This window comes from Microtus ochrogaster, chromosome 7 (assembly GCF_000317375.1).
Source record: "Microtus ochrogaster isolate Prairie Vole_2 chromosome 7, MicOch1.0, whole genome shotgun sequence".
NCBI classification, from domain to species: Eukaryota; Metazoa; Chordata; class Mammalia; order Rodentia; family Cricetidae; genus Microtus; species Microtus ochrogaster.
In genome coordinates this window covers 54,916,249-54,938,270 of record NC_022014.1, presented here as the reverse complement: position 1 = coordinate 54,938,270, position 22,022 = coordinate 54,916,249, and the positions used below count along the sequence as shown (strand labels likewise).

At 41.0% G+C, this 22,022-nt stretch overlaps 1 protein-coding gene across 2 annotated transcripts in view; it reads left to right on the top strand.

Annotated features, from left to right (window-relative positions):
• The window catches only part of Ranbp17 (RAN binding protein 17), a 352,625-nt gene that overhangs the window by 64,394 nt on the left and 266,209 nt on the right, over nucleotides 1-22,022 (top strand). For both annotated transcript variants that reach the window (XM_026780758.1, XM_026780757.1), the window contains exon 13: nucleotides 9,975-10,110. In XM_026780758.1, the coding sequence (XP_026636559.1) occupies nucleotides 9,975-10,110 (136 nt within the window). The remainder of the gene's footprint in view (nucleotides 1-9,974; nucleotides 10,111-22,022) is intronic.

The following is a 22,022-nucleotide window of genomic DNA, read 5'->3' as shown; positions in this document are numbered from 1 at the left end:
CTCTCTCTCTCTCTCTCTCTCTCTCTCTCTCTGTGTGTGTGTGTGTGTGTGTGTGTGTGTGTGTGTGTGTGTGTGTGTGTGAGGATGGGAGTAATGTGTGGGTGTCTTAGTTAGGATTTTTGTGGTGTGAAGAGACACCATGACCGCAGCAACTTTTATAAAGGAAAACAATTTAATTGGGGTGGCTCACTTACAGTTCACAGGTTAGTTAATACCATCATGTTGGAACATGGCAGTGTGCAGGCAGACATGGTGCTGGAGAAGGAGCTAAGTGTCCTACATCTTGCAGTTGTTCTGAAATACTAGCCAGTATCTTGAGCATATATGAGACCTCAAAGCCCCACCTCTACAGTGACCCACTTCTCCAACAAGGTCACACCTACTCCAACTACAAGGCCACAGCTCTTAATATTGCCATTCCCTTTGGGACCATTTTCTTTCAAACCACCACAATGAGCAGATGTGTGTGTGTGAGTGTGTGTGCCTGTCAGGCCAGAGGAGGTGGTTGGGAGTCTTCTGCTACATTCCACCTTATTTTTGACGCAGTCTGTCATTGAACCTAAGACTCGCTGTTTGATTATGCTAGCTGACACACAAGCTTCTAGAATCTGTCTAGCTTTGCCCTGCAATTTTGGGAGTTAACAGGCATATGTGGTCATACCTGGCTTTTGTGTGTTTGCTGGGAATTTGAACTGAAGTCCTCTTGCTTGTATACCAGCCACTCTTACCCGACTGAGCCATCTCATTAGCTTTAAATATATTCTTAAGGTTTTGACAAATGTGTTGTAAGTGTGAATAGAATTGTTTTCATTTCATATCCTTTCATCCTTTGTACCATCTTTTTAATGAGATTTGAACCTCTAATTATATTTTAATTAAGATACATAGTTTGATTTCTTGAGACAGGGTTTTTCTGTGTAGTTTTGGAGCCTGTGCTGGACCTCACTCTGTAAACCAGGCTGGCCTCAACCCCACAGAGATCCACCTGCCATCTGAGTGCTGGAATTAAAGGTGTGAGCCACTACCACCCAGCGAGATAATTATTTTTTAAAAAGATAAAGATTGAATATATAAAAATATATTTACTTTTACCAAGACTTACTATTTCTTGGACCAATTTCAGTTTCTTGAAATGTGAATATCAACTGTTTAGGGTCTTTGTAAAATGCTCTTATATTTTTAAGTACAAAAATAAGGCCTGTATCATCTTTTAAGTAATACTGCATATTTCATAAAGTGGAAATGAGGTGCTTCTGCTATTGTTTGTTTGATATTTTAAAGTTTTCATCATTAAGTAATACTGGCACTGTTTCTAGGAAAATAATGTGTCATAGGAATAAAACAGATATCTTCCTGCTAATTAGAAGAAAATTCATTTTTTTCTTTAAACAATGAAACTATTTAACTTTAAATAGGATTTATCTTTTACTAACCTATATTTCCTAGAAAATTGAATTAAGTGGAACTTATGAGCTGATATCTTCTTAGGATATTGTGATAATTTGTATTTTTCAGAGAAGTAAGGATAGGAGAAAATAAGAGAAGATACTTGTCAACTCTTACTGCTCTGGTTGCTAGTTTTTGCCACTCATCTTTGTGATAAATTTGTTTATGAACGTCAAATCAGTTCTCATGGAGCTTTTGGTCTCATTTGCAAATGGACATAAGGATAAAAACAAAAAAACAAAAAATCCTTTCTTCTTGTTGTTCAGTTTCTCAGCCGAGTATAAAAGACAGCTTCCTGCTTTCTGGTTTCCCTGCCCACAGTATAAACCCATGAGCCTTCGCAGGCTCCTCCTCGCCACATTTGTCGTGCTTTTGTTCTTTCTTTCACTGCTCACCATGGCCTGACTATAGTGCTGAAGTACTGTTTAGTGTTTCTACACAAGAAGTCTGTCTTGAGTTTCAGAGAAAACATGGGAAACTTTGTTCCAGACACAGTCTTGCTACTGGGAGTTCTGTGCTAACAAATTAATTATGTACATTAAATACTATGTCTTTGAGTAGAAGTAGACAGAACAAGAAGTTAATGCATTGGCAGAATGTGACCAGAAGCTGACGAGAGCTGTCCATATATTTCCAGTGCTCTCAATGCCTGCAGAACAACACTGCTGTAAATATGAGAACCAGCATACACCGTAGTGTGTTACTGAGCATCTTGTACGTACAGCTGCTCTTCCTCACTACTGCAGAAAGGCTTATTAAGGGCAAGCAACTTGTTTGTTGTCTTCTTTCCTTGCCCTGCTTCTTATTGGTTTAAGTCTATGCCTGGGGTCTGTAACTCCTTTCCCTCCTTTAGTGTGCTTAAAGGGGAGCTGGAGAAGTTAAAACTTTATGTTGATCTGACCTGTTGAGTTGCCTGAAGATACAATGAATCTTGACTTTTGTTTCCCTGGTGTGGAGTCCCTGGTGTGGGATTATGTGAATCCCTCCTGGAACATCAAGACAAGTAGAGGATATATCAGAGGCCAAGTGGTCAAGTGGTGAGGTTGACGGGTGTGCAAGCCAGGCAATGCATATTCAAAGTGGGTACCTATTGGGGACCTCTGAGTGCCAGCTTCAGTGTCCCCTCAGGATTCAGAAGGCTCACAGCAAGCGAGGGAACTTAGAAGGATCTGAGGGCAAAATGAACACTCCACTATGTACTTTTCTGCATCAGTTATATAAAGTTTTCAGCTTACATACACATGCGAAAAAGGCAATTCTCTGGGCTTGGATGTCTCTTTTTCTTTGAAGGTCCCAAATGTGGTCTATATGAAAGACTCCTTTCCTGAGTGCATGTCCTGCCGATTGGAAAGTAGTTGCAGGGAGGTGACTCCTAATGTATCTCAGGGAACAGAATGGAGATATGACTGTGGGAACCAAGGTCTCTGGCTACATGACTAGATTCTCTTATTGGAGTTCTCATCCAGTAAGCAAAAGAAGATGGCAAGTTTTTAAATGGCCACAGTCCTTGTGGGACAAATAGATCCAGTTATAAAGCATGTCCCAGTAAATATTCTGTATATCAGAACTATATATAGCTAAATGAAAAGTCTTCTACTTGACCACCCACAGATACATGTACCCATAAGATTGAGATGCAATCATGAGATTACATATACACATAACATGTGATTACATACTGCAATGCAGGTATGGGAGACACCAAGCTGCTTCAGCAAAAGTGAGCAACAGCTTTCAGAGTTGATGGTCCAGTGGACCATGGGTTGACATCTAAACACTAGTTGCCACCTGCTTCTCATGGCCCATGACAGGTACATGCTTGTAAACAACATTGATTTTGTATGTGTTTTAGAATATTGGGATTCTAAACTTTAAATTGTCGTCTTACGTACAATTGTGAAATAACATTTACATATGCAGAAGTTCCTGTAATTGGAAATGGATTATCGTTGTCTGTATATTGTAGGGATTTGGATATCTACTCTTCCTCTCTTACCACCCTATCCAAATAGTCCATACCCTACTTTAGCTTTTCTTGTAGTTCTTATACATGGTTTGTACGTTATACTAAAATAATGGAAGGAGTAAGTGTTAACACTTTTGTTCATTGATGTATTTTCTCTTCTTCTTGTTAACCCAAGAGAATGTAGGATTGTCGCTAACTCACTGATAAAAGATACCGTGTACATTTGTAGCTTGATCACACCAGTGCCAGCTGTCATGCTTTCAATTCCAGTGAATTCTCAGTGTTGCCCAGAGTTCCTCGTTTTGGTAATGCTTATCTTCCAACTTTCAAGGATCTACTAAATTGTTTATTAGAATGCTTCACCCTGTATGTATCTGCAATGCAATGACTAGAATTAAATTTCTGTCTTCTGCATTCTTTAGCTCTAAGTCTTCATATGTCTAATCTCTGACCACTCAGTTGCCCAAGCCTGTGTCAATCTTATCTTTCCCTTCATTTTTCTTCCCAGCCTTCACATCCTCAAGTGTTGTCTGATGGAGGAAGGTCTTTGGTTAATTAAATAAAGAAGCTGCTTGCCCTGATAGGTTAAAACAGGAGGGAGGAGTAAACAGAGCAGAATGCTGGGAGGAAGAGGAAGTGAGGCAGACGCCTCAGAGAGACACGATGCTCCACTCTTGTGGGCAGAGGCGAGAGCTCTGCTCTCTGAGGCAGACGCCATGAAGCAAGCTGCCAGGTCAGACATGCTGAATTTTTCCCGGTAAGACTGATGCTACACAGATTATTAGAGATGGGTTGATCGGGATATCAGAATTAGCCAGTAAGGGCTAGAGCTAAAGGGCCAAGCGGTGATTAAATGAACACAGTGTCCGTGTAATTATTTCGGGTGGAGCTAGCTGGGTGGCGGGAAGCAGTCCACTGCTTCTATTACTACAGTTGTCTGAGCCACTTTGTAGTTACTTCAGAAAATCCAATTCTGTTTTTGGTGCTTTCATCTTTTACCTGGACCAGTGGTATGCCTTTAGAACGGACTCTGCAGCCAAACAATCATTCGAAAATCCAGATCTGATTATTTCATTGTTCTGTTTATGTTCAGGAATTGATACTCTCCTAAGGTTTAAGATATGTTTTAAATCAAGTTGATGCTGTATAACTGTTCCATTTCTCAGAGAAAAACCCTCCAAATTTGAACTATCAAGGACAAATAAAACATAGTACCTGTGCCTGTGGTAGTTTGAATGTAATTGGTCTCCATAAGCTCATAGGGAGTAGCACTTTTATTAACTGTGGCTTTTTTGAAGTAGGTGTTGCTTTGTTGGAAGAAGCGTGTCACTCTTGCGGTGGGCTTTGAGGTTTCCTATGCTCAAGATACACCCAGTGTCTCAATTCACTTCCTGTTGCCTTTGGATTATGATTTAGGACTCTCAGCTCCTTCTCCAGCATCATGTCTCCCTGTATGCCACCATGTCCTGCCATATGGTAATTGACTGAACCTCTGAAACTGTAGCCACCCAATTAAATGTTTTCCTTTATAAGATTTGCTGTTGTCATGATGTCTCTTCACAGCAATAGAAACTCTAACTATGACAGTACCCAAATAACAAATGCACTATGAAGCTGTATAATGTAGACAAGGGTAAGAGGTACAGTTAGTGTAGCAGCCCTGTTCCTAAAATTGTAGAAGCCTATCATGTAAAGTTGGGAAAGGTGACATCATAGACCTAAAAGGTCATTCTAAGTTGTCCTTAACCAAGAAAAAAGTGGAAGCATATTAACACAAGACATTTAAAAGATATACTAAAAAGGTTTAACAGTCTGTAACAGAAAATGTATTCCTTGAGAAATGAAGGTAATATTAGTCTGGAATTTAGCATAATTGTATATGCACTTGCTGTGACCTCATAGACATTTCTTGAATTTTTATCTGAAAGTGAATGAAAGAATAGATTTGGGTCATTTGATGTTTAAGTTTTGTGGTGTGTGTTGTGTGTCTCTGGTATTGAGGAGTGTAGGGTTAAGAAATAAAACATGATGGACAAAAATGATCAAGAGTAATGCGATGAACTGAACCTGTTTGGTTATGGGTTCTCAGCTCCTTAAATCCATTTAAAACTGTAGGAATGTTCTTCCTCCCCCAGGTTATTCTAACAATGTACCCAGAGACTGGATTGTTATGTTTGAATCTTCTCTTTGCTTCCAGCATACTTCCTAGAGCAGTAGAATTCTGGCTAGTTCCAAAAGATCCCTTCTCCTAAGGGTTTTGGGGAACTAATCACTACAGTTTTATTATTGGCAATGTTTGTAGCAAATTCAGCTCTTGCATATTCCATGCAGAAGGAACAACTCCTGCTGCCCTATTTTCTTCCTTTGCAGCAACATGGACATTCATTCCATCTGGCATCATAGTGGTGGATTCTTGGGTGAATGGCACTTCTGTTTATGCCTGTAGCATCTCCCATATCTTTGTATCCCATCCATGTGTCTTGATCTCGTGTATCAGAGGCTTGTTGACAGAGATTTCTGTCCTTCCAGGTCCTGCAGCTGTTCAGTCCCAAAGAAACACCCAGAGTTCTACATTAATCATAAACTAGTTGGCCTATTAGCTCAGACTTTTTATTAACTCTTTCTTATATCTTATATTAGCCCATTATTCTTGTCTGTGTTAGCCACATGATTTGGTACCTTTTTCAGTGAGGCATTCTCATCTTGCTTCCTCTGCATCTGGGTGATGACTGCAGACTGACTCTTTTCCTCTTCCCAAAATTTTCCTGTTCTTGTTGTCGCACCTCTACTTCCTTCCTGGTTACCCCACCTGTACTTTCTGCCTCGCTACTGGCCAATCAGCGTTTTACTAAAATACAAGTGAAAGGGTACAGACCATTATCCCACAGCAGAGGTTTGCTAAAATCCATACTGCTGTCCACTACAAAACTTCTTCTTGTTCATGTCACATTTCTTCCGAACTCTCCATTTGACCTAAACTCCAGTTGTTTGAGGTTTTGTACCTCTTTGTTGTTCATCTGTTCTGTGCTGTTCTTGGAGCCACAGCAGCCTCTGTGTCATTGGCATGATCTGGTGCTCCTGATGAGCGGTCTCCATAACCACTTTCGCCTTTTATGGGCCTGTGATGTTGGGGTCCATCTGGTCTTCCTGCTGCTTCTCTGTTCAGAGTATCTTCCAGAACACAGAACACTCAAGTTCAGAAGAGCCAGATGGTAGACGTCAGAGTGACCACTCATTCAGTGGTTAGCAGGAGTAGGCCTCCATGTCTGTCCAGAACTTTTGGAGCATCTGGCTTCCCTGAAAACTCAACAGTGTCTTCCTGAGGGTCTTCTTGCACAAAAGCGGCTTCCTCAGATTGAGGTAGTTTGGGGCATAAGGATAAGGAGTGAGCTAGCATTCGGAGCACAAAGGCAGTTGTGTTCCCCAAAGTGACACGTGTCCAGTTCCTCTTTGGCAGTCTGTCTGCTCTAGGTTTGGCATCTATTAGTGAAAATATTTCTGGCTTTTCTGTATCTCTCTTAGCTTTGTCCTTTTCTCCCCCCCCCCATGTCAGGAGATTGTTCACAGAGGTGACTGGGTAGAGTGAAGGTAGGTCTTCTCTCCTGTTTTCTGAAAAGTTTTATATTAGTAGCTGGTCGTCACTGGTGGCTGTCCATTTGCCCATTTGCAATTATTGGCAGGGTGTTGCTATTGATTATGCTTCCTTGGATTGTAGTTCTCCATGCCAAAGGCTTTATTGCTCTGCACTTTTACACCTTCCTGCTGACAGTTCTCTCCTCAGAATAAAGGTAACCTCTGTTGCATTTCATGCTTTGGATTCTTTTCATGGATTGTTGTTGCTGTTGTTATCGACATGATCTCTCTGGCTCTACCTGACCTGATCTGGAACATATGTGCTTGCTTGCCTGCCTCTTTCACTCTTTCTCTTTTTCCTTCTCTCTTTTTTGTTTCTGGAGACGGGATTTCTCTAAGTAACTCTAGACTAGGCTAGCCTTGAACTCACAAAGATTTGCCTGCCTCAGCCACCCAAGGGCTGGACCTAAAGGGTTGCACCACCATGCCCGACTTCCTGCCTTTCTTATTACTTTTGTCTCTTGCCTCTGATTGTTACATACCTATATAGAACACTTTTTAAAAATTCTAAAACTGTCCTGAGTTCAATTCTCAGCAACCACATGGTGGCTCACAACCATCTGTACTGAGATCTGGTGCCCTCCTCTGGCATGCAGGCATACATCGAGGCAGAATGTTGTATACACAATAAATAAATAAATCTTTAAAAAAAAATTCTAAAACTTTTATTTTGCTTATGGGTGTTTTGTATTCATACATGTCTGGTGCCTTTGGGGACCAGCAGGTGACTGACTTTCCTAGAACTGAACTTATAGACAGTTGCTGCCACGTGGGTGCTAGAAATGGAACCTAGCTCCTCTGGAAGAGAAATTGTTCTTAACTACTGAGCCATCTTTTCAGCCTCCGCTTAAAAATACTTAAATGAGCAATTTTTTGTTCTCTTTCTGAATGTCTACATCCTCTTTTTATATTTTTTCCTTACTCTGTTATATTCCAGGATAAAAGGAATTCTTGTTAATTCTTTATAGCATTTTTTTTTTTTTTTTTGGTTTTTCGAGACAGGGTTTCTCTGTGGTTTTGGAGCCTGTCCTGGAACTAGCTCTGTAGACCAGGCTGGTCTCGAACTCACAGAGATCCGCCTGCCTCTGCCTCCCGAGTGCTGGGATTAAAGGCGTGCGCCACCACCGCCCGGCTATAGCATTTCTTATATTATACAACTTGGCATTCATTATTATTATTATTTGTTAATTTCTGTAGGATGTGTCTATATCTGTACCTTTCTCATTTTTGTATTTAACATAATTCTTATTGGTTTAATGGATACTTATTAAATTGGATTTCCAAGGGAATCCAGAACAATTTTCTAGAATCTATTTCTTGGAAAAACTTGGATTTAAGTTTTTTAATGAATGCCTGGTTTGATAGCATATACCTTTAATCTGCATTCAAGAGGCAGAGACAAATGGATCTCTGTAAGTACCAGACGATTCTGTATAGTGAGTTCCAGGCCAGTCAGGGCTACAGAGTGAGACCATATCTCAATAAAACAAACAACCAAAAATTATTTAGAGAGGTGACTTTCTTAATGAAGTTATTTGAACTTACTTAAGTCCTTCCATACTTTTTGCTAAAATTTTTGTAAAATGTAATATAGATGTAGGACAGTAAGTTGAGTCTGGGGATGAATATTACATGTATCTTTGTGTAGGTGTATATGTAGAAAATGAATTTTTATGTAGTCGAATGCATTGCCTACATAGAATGAACAACATGGATCAGGGCTAGGCAAGGCCTCAATCATTTCATCTTCTAAAAATAAATATTCACATACTTTACTAGGCTGGACTCGGTGGTGAACATCTATAGTCCTTGCACGTAGGAGGCTGAGGTAGGATTGCTGTGAGTATAAAGCCAGTTTAGGCTGTATAGTGGAACCTGCCACAATCACAACAAACCAAGTACTACCCCTCCCCCCCACTGATATAATGTATTGTTGTTAATGCAAGGTACTTAACAATCTCCCACCAGGATATTTTCATAAAATATATGTAGTGTTCAAGGATGTTTTCATTGAAAATGCAATTCTGAGGATTATATATTATATTATATAGAAGTAAGAGTTAAAAAATTTGCCCTAATCTTCCTTTCACTTATGATTAGCTGATAATAATTAAAATAATAATGAAAATTATCATTTTTGTAGTAATTAGTAATAGTTATTAATAATTTGATGTTGAAAATGGTCGAAGTGAGCCTGGTAATGCAATTCTATAATCCTAACTACTCAGGAAGGTCACAAGTTCGAGGCCTGATTAGGCAACAGAGTGAATTCAAACCAACTTGGGCAACTTAGTAAGACTGCTTCAAAATGCAAAGCAAAAAAGGGGATTGTAAATTGTGGAATGTTTTTCTAGTATGTACAAAGACTTAGATTCAAACTCTATCACTGTATCTTTTGCACACACAGCTTGATTTTCTTAAAAAAGTTTTATTAGTGTTATCGTATTTTAGGTAAAATTTTAATGGTTCATTAGTAGAGTACTAAATGTAACTTCATAGATACAATTCTTAATTTTAAAGAATTAAGTCATTATTTTGACATATCTAGAAATGCAAAATGAATATAAGAATACATTTAATATCCTTTTACTTAAAACACAAGAATGTTTATTTTTATGTCTGTGTATATGTGTGTGTGTGTGTGTGTGTGTGTGTGTGTGTGTGTGTGTAATAGATACATCTACATGTAACCTTTAGTAGAATATATGCTTGCCTATGGGAGTTTCATATTCATATATGAAGACTTGAAGGATCTAGACTAGACCAGTTGTGTGTTATAGAGGCAGGATTTCTGATGGTTTAAGTAACGTTTTCTGGACATGCTCTTATATTTTTCACTTTTTAGAGTGATTATATGTTTGTAATAAATATCTCAGTATTGTTTCTTTGAGAATTTGTATTAAAGCTTTTTTTTTTTCTTCATGGAAAGCGTTTTTCAGCTTATGTCTTTAATGGATACCAGATTGCCTCGCCACGCCAATGAAAAAATTGAGCTTGCAATTCTCTGGTTTTTGGATCAGTTTCGTAAAACATATGTTGGTGATCAGCTTCAAAGAACCTCAAAGGTAGGTTTTTACTATCAGAAAGATTTAACATGTTATTGGGGATGAACGTGGGTGGATACACATAGCAGGTGGGAGTTGAGTGACAGATACATCCTGTGACTCTCAGCCACAGACATGTAATTGATAGTTAAAAACATCTGTGGAACTGGCATTGAAACACAATGAAAAAATAATTTTTTATACATTTATCATTTTCTCTAAAGGAATAATATATATTTTTATGTGGATAGTCATGAAATACTTTGGATTAAAAATCACCTTAAGAGATAATGTCTTTTATATTTAAAGATTAGAAACAAGATTTGTTGTTTTAATAGTTCTGAGGTTTGGGAGGGGTCTGACATTTAAGTGATTTCCTATGTAATCCAGTCATTCCTTGGCATTTTTATATGTTAAATCCTGTGGACTAGGAGGACAGTTAAATCACCATAATGTTGGGAGACTTCTTATGTGATAATTGAAAGGTTAGCATCAGAAAGTTTTAAATAAATTGATTTAGAAACATAATAAAAGATTATTGAGGGTATTTGTGTGAGTCCTAAGGGAATACTTAGGAGTATACATGTCCTGTATTTATGGATTCTGCATCCATGGGTTCAACCAACTGTGCATTGAAAGCAACATTACATTTGTATTAAACATGTTTTGACTTTTTTCCTTGTCAATCTTTCCTAAAAACATGTTGAAATTGCTACAACATTTGTTGTACACATTGTAAATAATCTAAAGAAGATTTAAAATAGCAGGGAAGATCTGATTATATGCAAATAGTACAAAATACTTGTTAGCTGAAAACATTGTTTTCCTCTAAGACTGTTTTATGGGGTTAGGAACATAGTATGGGGGTAAAGCACTTGGCTTTGCATAGGGCTCTGGCTTCAATCCATGGTACTGAATGGGGGTAGGAGAAAGGGAGGGAGGAGAGAGAGGGCAGGAAAAGAAAGAAAGACTGGCTGATGATTCTTTATGTTAACATTTTAGATAAAATTTTCTTTGCCTTTTAAGGGAGTGATACAATTTGATGTTTTTTTTTGCTTGAATATATATGGCATTTTATTTATATTTAGAAATTTTCTTGGAATTCAGCTATTATCAAATGACATAGGAAGAACAAAAGAGTAACTAAGATAGTCACTAAGACAAAATGTATCTTAAGCTTAGGTGTATTGCTTTAAGATCAAATATAAAGCAAATTTTGGAAATTGTCTCATATGCTGTCCCCAAAGAATTTTTAGTTTGGTTTTGGAACAGTAGATAGTAATAAAACATGACCAGGGTCGTGTTCATTTGGAATCATAATGTGGAGAGGACAAGCTTTCCAATGATTCTCTTTTAAACGTTTGGGGGAAATTGTAAAAGAGACTAATTGTTTTAGATAGGTGAGATTTGAGTTTTCTTCAAAGTGTTTGCTTGAGATATAAAACTTATTCACACATACACATATACGTAAGCTTTTAATGTAATATCCTCATGAAAAACGTGAGTGATAGATTAACTTTGTTCACATGTCATCTGACTGATAAAAACGTGAGTGATAGATTAACTTTGTTCACATGTCATCTGACTGATAAAAGGAAGCGCTGCTTCTTTTCATTTAATTTAGTATTTTTGGTGGCTGCATTTTAATCTTTTTATCAGAAGCATTTAATCCTACGATGATTTTAATTCAAGGTATTTGTGTAAGGCACTTTCCAATAAAAACAGCTTCAGGAATATTTGGGCTCTTAGTTACAGAGGTTTCAGATTTTGTGCACTGAGCCCCTTCTTTGGATCTGTTGTGAGGAGCATTGTGGCAACAAGGGAGCCTAGTAGACTCATCCTAGGAAAAGTCCAGTGTAAGCGGTTCCTTTCAGAGAATCCCCACTTTCTCAAACCAACTTCTTCCAACAAGGCCTTAACCTCTAATAGTGTATTCAGCTATGAATTAATAGTTGTATCAATCCATTGTAAAGTTAGAAACCTTTATGATCCTATCACCTCTCAAAAGACTATAAGCTGTGTAAGTGAATGCGTATTCGATCGATACGCTAAAATAACCAGCTCAAAACAACAGATATAATTTAATAATTGAAAAACGGGGAAACTCGCGACCCGAGTAAAAGGTCCAAAGTCCAAACGGGTCAGGCAAGCACCTGCATAGAGAGCCCACGCACCTATCAACCTGGCACCTGGTGGCCACACCCAAGCCAGATGTGATTGGCTGAGCTTCCCCATCAAAGCTGTCAATCAAACCCCCATGTGGAAGCCTTAGAGAGACAGTTTTAGACCCAAACCAGTAAATTCCTCCAGTAAATTCAGCCCACAGTGAGGCTGAGCTTCCATGTTTCAATGTGCCTGACTTGCCTCTGATGAGTCTTGGTGAAGCTCTCAGTTTTTGGCTTATGCTTCTTTTCAGAATTGTTTGCACTATCATGCTACAGACCAAGAAGGCTGGTGCTGCTAATGCAGTAGAGCTTGTGACATTTAGTAAGTGCTGTGTGTGACCAGCCCTTGATTTTCCTGACTTTTGTAGCTGAATTCAACCAGTCATAGATCAGAAATTTCTAGAACAGAGCTGGGGAAATATCTCAAAGGTAAAATTTCTTGATGAGCAAGCATAATAACCTGATTTTTGATCCTCAGCACCTCTGTAAAAACTGAGTATGACAGCATATGCCTGTTACCCTAAAAATGTAGGAAGCTTCTAAGCAGAGACAGGTAGTTCTTGAGGGTTTGCTGGCCAGCCATTCAAACCAAAATGGGCAAGCAGCTCCAGGTTCCCTGAGACCCTGTCTCAGAAAAGTAAGTAGATAGATAGTGCCTTGTCTTTAAGAAGTCCCTATCTGTCACAGCAGATATCTTCGGCTTATATCACCTTCTTAGTGCCCTAATTGCAATTTTGTATATATGTCTCCTATTTTAGCATTATGTTATTATGTTATGTATTTAGTATTATATACTTGCTAGCAAAATATAAACTGTAATTTGGATTAGTTCTATTTCTGCCTTAATTATTACCAGAACCCCTATGGACTTGGTATATAACTTACATACTTTCTACTAAAATATGTGCCTTTTGTAGAATTTTTTTTTTATTTTTTAATTTTGTAGAAGGTGAGCCTATAACTCAAGTCTAGTACGTTCAGGTTACAGTTTTGATATCAGCTAAAGTAACAGTGTCTTAGGAGTGAAAAGGAAGCTGTAAATCAAGCTGGTCATTTATTGAACAGTTAGTTCCTCTTAGGTTCTTTGCTCAGAACTTGACAAGGATTATCTAATTGATTCTCATTAAACCACTATGGAAAGAGTTTTTTTATTAACCGTTTTTTTATAAATATGGAAACTAAGAATTTGAATGTTGAATGATTGTATTTTTGTGTTTGGAATCCATATTTGATGGGATGCCTTATCCAAAGTCTGTGCTGCCATCGACCTTGTCTAGTCTGTGCTGTGCCTCTCCATTGGGACACCGAACAGGCTCTCTCATACAGGAACTCTGTTGTAAAAACCTCTTTTGCTTTCTAATATTTAGGAAGAATTAGACTGAGCCCGGGATGTTTCCATTGTTCTTCTTGTATTTGCTCTGCCTCCTGGTTTTGCTGGTTTCTTTTCTGCTTTTCTCTGCCGCTTTCCTTTCATCTGCATTGCCATTGCTTCTTACTGATTTTAAAGGATTTTTTTTAAAATTACACTCCTTGTTTCTGTCCCACCCCCACCCCACTATGTTCCATTATCCACACTGCTACTTTATAATCTTCATGGAAAATGAGGAGGAAATGTGGTGAATTTCCCCATGCCTGTTACCCATCTTGGTCAAGTCTCAATGCTTTGTTTCCTTGGATTCGTACTTCTATATTTTAAAATAAACATTGATGACCCTGTTGCTATTTTCATTGTTATTTTTTAATTATATTTTGCTTAAAAGTAACAGCTGTCATCAATTTTGTTTTATTGTCATCCATGAGTCTATTCTTTGTTCACATTTCTTGTATTTGTATAAAAAATACAATGTGATTAACTTTATATGAAACTAGTCTGCCATTGGGATCCTCAGTAACTTGCCTGCTTTGATAAGTCTCTTTTTGAGATTTATCCACAAGCATACAGATTTATTTATTGCACTTGAATGGAAATACAGTGCATTACTGCGACATAATATAATCATTTATTCCTGTTGATAATGCGCACTGTTTCCAGCTCTTCAATTCTGTAAACATTCTCTAGTAACTATCCTTGTTCTTCTCTCCTCTTGCATGTATACGAGTTTAAAAGATAATAGAAGTAATAGTAGATTGTAGAATGCATGTGTCTCTAGCTTTATTAGGTTGTACAGTTGTCTTCATAAGTGTTATGACAATTTATTTGCCTCTTGCAATAAGTTAGGTATATTTTATCATTCCTCTTGCAGGCTTTGCAGTTTGCCAGTCTTTGGGAAATGCATTTTCCCCTTTGCTTAAATTTCTTTAGTACTTCTCACTGTTTACAAGGATGAGTTTCTCCAGGGGTCGAACATTGTCCACTTCACAACCTCTTTGGACATTTTATTCCACTCTATGACATGTTTTCTGCTGGTAATGTTACTGTTCTTTTTCCTTGCCTATTTATAATCAATATGAAGTAGCTACAAATACATACCCATTGTGTATTAAGGCCAAGTATATGAAGGACATTAGAATGGTCTGTTTCTTTAGTAAATTTTGTTGTTTTTGTTGTTGTTGCTGCTGCTGCAGGTGGTGGTGGTGGTGGTGGTGGTGTGTGTGTGTACAGGTGTACATCCATGTGTACATGCAATCTTGTGGAAGCCAGATATCATTTCTCATTTGCTACCACCTTGCGTTTGGATACAAAGTCTGTCACTTAGCCTGGAACTCACTTATTCGGTTAGATGGGCTAGCTGATGAGGCCCAGGTCTCGTCCTGGCATCACCTCTCCAGTGCTGGGATTACATATAAATGCACACCTTTTTATGTGGTTTCTGGGGATCAAAGTCAGGTCCTTGTATCTTTGAGGCAAACTGAGTAAACTGTCTCCTCAGTTCTTCAGTAAGCTTTTAATTGAAAGAGGATATAGGAAAGTACAATAATTATAGAATATCCGTGTATGTGTTCAAGTAGAACATAAACAATGAACTTTCTTTTATATATTTCTAACTACTGGAGAATCCAACATCAAGGACATAAAAGCACATTCAGTAATAGAACAAAATAGCTCACTTGAATACCAATAAAAACTGTGCCAGAAGACATCTCTAGACTATTCTCTTCCTACATACCCCAGAAGAGACATTCTTCTAAAGTGCCCACATGATATACTGTACCATTTAAAGAGGAAAAAATGTGTTGGGCCATGGTGGCACACATACCTTTAATTCCAGCACGCGGAGGCAGCGGCAGGTAGAACTATGTGAGTTCAAGGCTAGTCTGTCTGGTCTACAAGAGTTAGTTCCCAGACAGGCTCCAAAGCTATAACAAAACCCTTTCTGGGTCTGAAAAAACATGGGATAAAACCAGATCCCAGCACTTGGGAGGCAGAGGCAGGTGGATCTCTGTGAGTTCGAGACCAGCTTGGTCTACAGAGCTAGTTCCAGGACAGGCTCCAAAGCCACAGAGAAATCCTGTCTCGAAAAACAAAAAAACAAAACAAAACAAAAAAAAAGCCAAGTATGGCCACATGCACCTGTAACCCCAGCATTGTGGGACAGAGAAAGGCAGATGCTGGCAGCTACCTGGACAGTCAGCCTCACCAAAACAGTAAACTTTCAGTTCAGGGAAAAACTGTCCTGCAGCACCAAGGCAGAGAGCAACAGGGAAAGTCACCAGATATAAACCTCTGGCCTCCACCTTGGGTGCCCATGAACATGCACACACACACACACACACACACACACACACACACATGCACGCACGCACGCATGCACACACACACACACAGAGCAAGGGAGTTTGAGGGGACAAAGAATTAAAATGACAATCACATTAAAATAAATAAATAAAAAGCATTCCGTGCAGCTCCAGAGTGCTTGACTGATACCTGGACTAGCCAAGCCATGTTGACATCACACAGCTTGGTCTCCAAGGCTCAAAGTCCATTCGTTCATGGATCCAAGGGAACTTTCTCTACTTTGGGCTTCCCCCAGAAGACATATGTGGATTACCCAGAATCCCTCCTCTTCTGTCTAGTACATCTAGTAGTTCCAGGTGGCAGTCTAGTCCCAGAATCATCTTTGTAGATTGGCTTGTCTGAGAGCAACTGGGAAGCAAGTTCTCACTGCCTGCGAAGGAGAAACTTAGGGAGTCTGGTCAGTTTCAGGGAGCCTCCCTCCCCCTCAGCCAAGCTATTCTGAGTTTAGTTCCTGACTTAATGTGTTTCCCTGCAGGATGAAGTGTTTCACCTCCCTGTAACATCTTATTTAAACTATCCGCCTGTTTCATCTCCCTTTTTATATCCTATGCCTTTAAGGAGTTTCTCTCCAAAATGAAAGACATTAACTAGGAAGAAATTGCTTCGCAGCAGGCCAGAGCTGTCATCTGGTGTCCTTCTGTGCCACTCTCTGTCTTTATGCCTCCCTCTGAACACAGGGTTTAGCATTTTCCAGCTAGGCTGGCTGACCAGAAAGCCCCAGAAATCTTCCTGTCTCCCTCCCATCCCAGCACTGGGGTGACAATATGCATGACCACACCCAGCTTTTTATGTATGTCCTGAGAATCCAGATTCAGGTTCTCATGCAGCAAACATTTTTTTCCTCTTTTGAGCCTATCTCCAGCCCTCATTATTTATCTGCTGCCCATTTTTATTATAAGTATCCACACAATTCATATAGCATATAGGAGGATCAGCCCTGAGATGAAAATAACAAAAGCACACCACTTCTATGTCATGTATTAAAAAATTCAGCAAGTCAGGTGATGCCAGCACATACCTTTAATCCCAGCACTGAGGAGGCAGAGGCAGGCAAATCTCTGTGAGTTCGAGGCCAGCCTGGTCTACAAAGTAAATTCTAGAACAGCCAGAGCTGATACACAGAGAAACCCTGTCTTGGGGGTGGAGGAAGAAACGTCAATAATACAATGTCAATCCTGTTGAGAAAAAACAAGCTTTAACACAAAGTTACTCTTTCCAAGAACGCAGATGATATTGTACACTGTGTTTGGGGTCTTAGTGGCTCCCTGGTTAGGAGGGTGGGGGTAGTTTAGGTTTAAGTGTTACAGCTCTGAAGAGGACGGTTTCCCCAACGCAGCTCTGAAGGGAGAGGTAGCCTGGCAGTCTGTAGTTAAGGAATACCACAGAGTCACACCGCACAGCAAACCTCACGCAAGAGATTTATTGGGGAAAACACCGAAGGATGGCTCTCTCTGCTCCAGCAAGAATCAGCAGGGAAACTGAGTAAGAGGCAGGCTCATAAATGGCTTCTTGGGGGTGGAGTTTTCTAGGGTGGGGATCAGTGAGATTTCAAGTCCTGAGCTTGGGGTGAACCCGGGGCTTGGTGGGTTTTCAAGTTCACGGATTTGTGGGTTTTCAAGCCCTGGGGTTGAGCTCAGAGACTTTCTAGCCTACAATAGAGGCTGTGGGTGGTTCACAGGGTGCTTTTATTCCCAAGGCTGTGGAAGGATTTGACCACAGATGCATCAAGCAACAGGGCAAAGACCACCATATAGAAGCCATACGAGTCATTTTTATCAAGTTTCTAGGAAGAATGGGACAGGCAGAGCATGGTTATGGTGGCACACACCAGGGACAGGGATGTGTTGATGGAGTGAAGGAGGACCGTACATTCAGGCGTCCCCAGGGCTCCACTGTGTGGACAGGCGAGACGCCTCAGCAGGCTAGAGTGCTGGCTGTCCAAGCCTGCTGACCTGAGTTTGATCCCTGGAACTCACATAGAGGGAGAGGAGGAGCTGTGACTCCACAAAGGTGTCCTCCATGTCCTCCACACAAGTGGTCAGTGGCATAGTCACTCACATGAAGGCACAATAACAATAAGTTCTTAAATTAAAAAAAAAAAATAGAAATTTTGGGCCAGTGAGATATGTCAGTGAATTAAGTTAAGGCGCATGCCACTAAACCTGGACACTTAGAGTCAAAGGAGATAACGTGCATCTCCTCTGAGATCTTTCCCGCCATTTCATTTCCTCTGAGATCTTTCCCGCCGTTTCATTTCCGTGTTCCTGTGAACCCTAGGGTCAGCACCACCCTGCTGCAGTGAGCGTGAACCCTGCCTGGCAAGGCCTCCACAGCTGTCCCGAGGGTTGTTATTGCTGTGCCTGCCTAGACCGTGCAGGCAGCCTGTGAGCTCCGTACACTGTGGTGGGGTTACGGGCGTACCCTACCACAGCGAGCTTTTTAAGGGGGTGTTTTTTAAGAGATTTGAATTCTGCTCTTCACCTTTGCACAACTGACCCACGGAGCCATCTTCCCAGCTCCCAGAGAACTGATTCTTAGGTCTTGTGAATTCAAATTTAAAGCATTTACCCTTCCCACCTCTGCTCTTGGGGAAAACCCAAAACAACATAAAAGAAGATTGAAAACGATGGCTGTTTGTTTACTTATCTAGACCTAGCACTAGCTCATTGAACGTGAATCTCTGGTGATTGCTTTGTGGTCCATGAAGAGCCAAGCTGTCCCACAGTTAAACAAACAGCAAAAGCCACAGCAAGGTTCCTTCTCCCTAATATCTAAAAAGGCAACTCACGAAAAGATGCCCCTCCTAACTAAACCCCCACCCAAGCTATAGTAGATTATAAGGCTTCCCCACCCTGCTGACCCCTGCTAAGGCCCTAGCGAGGCCCCAGTGCCCCTTGCCAAGGCCCTCCAAACTCCTGAATGGCTTTTCCAAGGTCTTCTCCCCAGGCCACAGCTGTCACAAGCTGACTGCGCTGTCATAAAAACCTACCTGGCCCAAGATAAACCTATACAAACCGCCAGCCTGAGATAAACACCCCTCACTTGAAAGGGACGGCTCCAGGACCAAGGCCAATTCCTGGCCTCTCCAGAATCGTTGGGCTCTCTGTGTTTATTCTCTTGTTGCTCCCTAATTGTGTTTATTTCTTACTTATCAATTTTCTGACCAATGCCCTGAATGCTGGAACGTTGACAGGGTGCCCAGGGAACTAATTACACCCCTCCTCAGAGTTTTAAACAAAGCCAAACAAGACAGAGGAATGGAAGGTGGCGCCAGATCATTGTTTATCCCTGATGGAGCTGGGTTGCTGAGCGGGGTTTAATGTGAGACTCAGAAGTTTCCCAGCATCATGCTGATAACTAAGATTCAGCAGTTTGAAGCTTGACTGGGGAAGAGCCCCAAATGTGCCAATTAAGCCACCAGCCCAAGGGCAGAGCTAGGAAATGGGTTGGGGAGAGCCAGGCTAATACACAACCCAACTCTCTTTACCTGGGACGATCTCTTGGTTTGTTTTGATTTGTTTTGTTTTTGAGACAAGGTCTCATCTGTCACAGGCTGGCCTTAAACTTGACTGTGGCGGAGACTGACCTTGAACTTCTGATCTTTCCTGCTGCCACCTCCTGAGTGCTGAGAAGATCACAGCTTGGAGACGCTACATGGTTTACGGGATTTGGGGATCAAACCCAGGACTTAGAGTTGGCGAGGCAAGTATTCTAGTAACTGAGTTACAGCCCCAGCTTTGGTTCAGTTTCGGTTTTTTATTATTGTGGTGGATGTGTGGATGTGTGGGGCACAAAGTGTGTTCCAACACGTGTGTGGAGAGCAGAGAATTTTGTGGTGTTGGTGCTCTCCTTCTGCCTTTTCTGGGACTCTGGGGATCAAACTCGGGTCATGAGGGTTACCCCACAAGTGCTTTACCCATTGAGCCATCTACTTGCTCTTTGGTTGGTGTTTTGGGTTTTGTTGTTTGAAACAGGGTTTTACTGTGTTCCTGAGGTCAGTCTAGAATTCCATAGATAGGCTGGGCTGGTTGTTCTAGCTCTTGCTGAAAAACAGCTTTTGTTTGAATATCCCACGCCCCTCCATGGCTATCAAACCATTGCACATTCTAAACAAGCATTCTACCACTAAGGTACACCACCACCATCACCCCAAAGGTGTTTTACTGATAAAAGATGTATTTGTATTATGTCTCTATAGTTAAATCTTTTAACTAGCCAGACATGGCTGCAGTGGCCTATAATCCCAGGGAAGAGGAGGGCAGGCAGGAGGAGCACAAAGAGGAATAAAGAAAAGGGAAAGTTGGTTTGAGGCCAGCCTGGGTTCCACAGCAAGACACTATCACAATTGATCAGTTATTCCTTAACCAATCAATTAATTAAAAGAGAATTTACCAAATGGCCATGGAGTGGCTAGCTGACATCTCTTGGAGATAGCAGACATACCACTGGAAGCCTTGTTGTACCCAGGCAGGCATTGAGTTCTTGGTAATCCTCCTGCCTCAGCCTCCTGAGTTCTGAATCGCAGCTGTGTGCCACCCAACCCAACTTGAACGTTTAAGGAAGCAAAGAGAATGTGAAAAGCAAGAAAACCCCCTTTAAACTATTATTTGCATTTTTTTCTCTCCCTTCAAAAACCGTGTAGCTAACCCATCCCTGCTTCCTTCTCTACTCACCTTTCCTCCCGTCTCAGCTTCCTGTACACCTCCCTTCTAAGCATCCCCCTCTTTTGTGTTGGGAAGAGCCTCTTGGCCTCCTCTCCACGTTCTAGTTTTCCTCTCTGCCAACAACCCTGCTTAACAAAGGCGCTCTAGGGAGCACACGGCACAAAGCGCGAATTCTTCTTGTAGACAAGAAGAGAGGTGTTGGCCGGGCATCATTTTTACACTGCATCCTCCGTTGCGCAGGCAGAAAACAAAATTCCAAGTAGGCCAGAACCCAGTGGGGAAGGAAAGGCAATGTCAGGGTCTCTCAGGGATGGGAGCAGGGCAGACACAAGTTTGCTGTGACGGCAGTAGAGAGATACCACAAATGCGAATCTTGCACCGAGGCAGGCACTGCATTAAACCAGATCCCTCGTTCATCCAGGTCCCCTCTGCAGGCCGGGAGCTGGGGAAGGATCTCTAGAGAAGCTAGGCAGGGGCACAAGATGAAGAGTGGGAAGTAAAGGCATTCTATAAATACACAGCAAGCATGGATCCATTGATGTTGACAGATTCTGGAAATGAGAAGCAGAGACAGCACTAGAGACATCTAATCAACCCACTAGGCCAGAGCCAGGAGTCAGGAATCCAAACAGCTCCCAACTCTTGATCCTTTTCATTCACATTTAAGAAGATCGCCAGCCCTCTGCATCTGTAAATTCCACATGCGTGGGTTCAGCCAACTGTTGGTGGGAGACATTTGCGTCCGCACTGAACTGGATAGATTTTTATTCTTGTTGTCCCCTAAACAGTACAGAATAACTGTATACCATTTACATCACAGTGGCTATCACACAGACACAGACACATAAATATGATAAAAATGCATCTTAAAAAAAAAAAAAAACACAGTCAAGCTTCTTTTTCCAGAAAACACCAAATGGCAGATGACACCGGTTCAGCAGGAGAGCCCGGGGGGGACCCAGGATTAGGAGAAAGTGGTGGCTTCTATGAAGGATTTAGCAGAGGTCTTAGAGGCTGCCGTCGTGGTCATGGCCAAGGCCATGGAGCTCATAGAGTAAAGCTGAAGACAAGGAGTGGATCCCTGTCACCAAGATGGGTTGCCTGGTTAAGGATGTGAAGATCAAGTCCCTGGAGTGTAATTGCCTTGACGGGTTACCTCGTCTAGGGTCAGTAACCCGTCTGGCCGTTCAGTTATTCCAGGGTCCCGGAGAGGCACTATCTGGAAGATACGGGCTAGAAAAGAGGAAGGAGGCCAAGCTGGAATTCCTGTCGAAGCCTCCGTTTATTAGAGATGGGGTACAACTTATATATGGTAAGGAGTTGGGGGATGGGCACAGGGGTCTGAGCTCTTGCCACGTGGTTCATGTT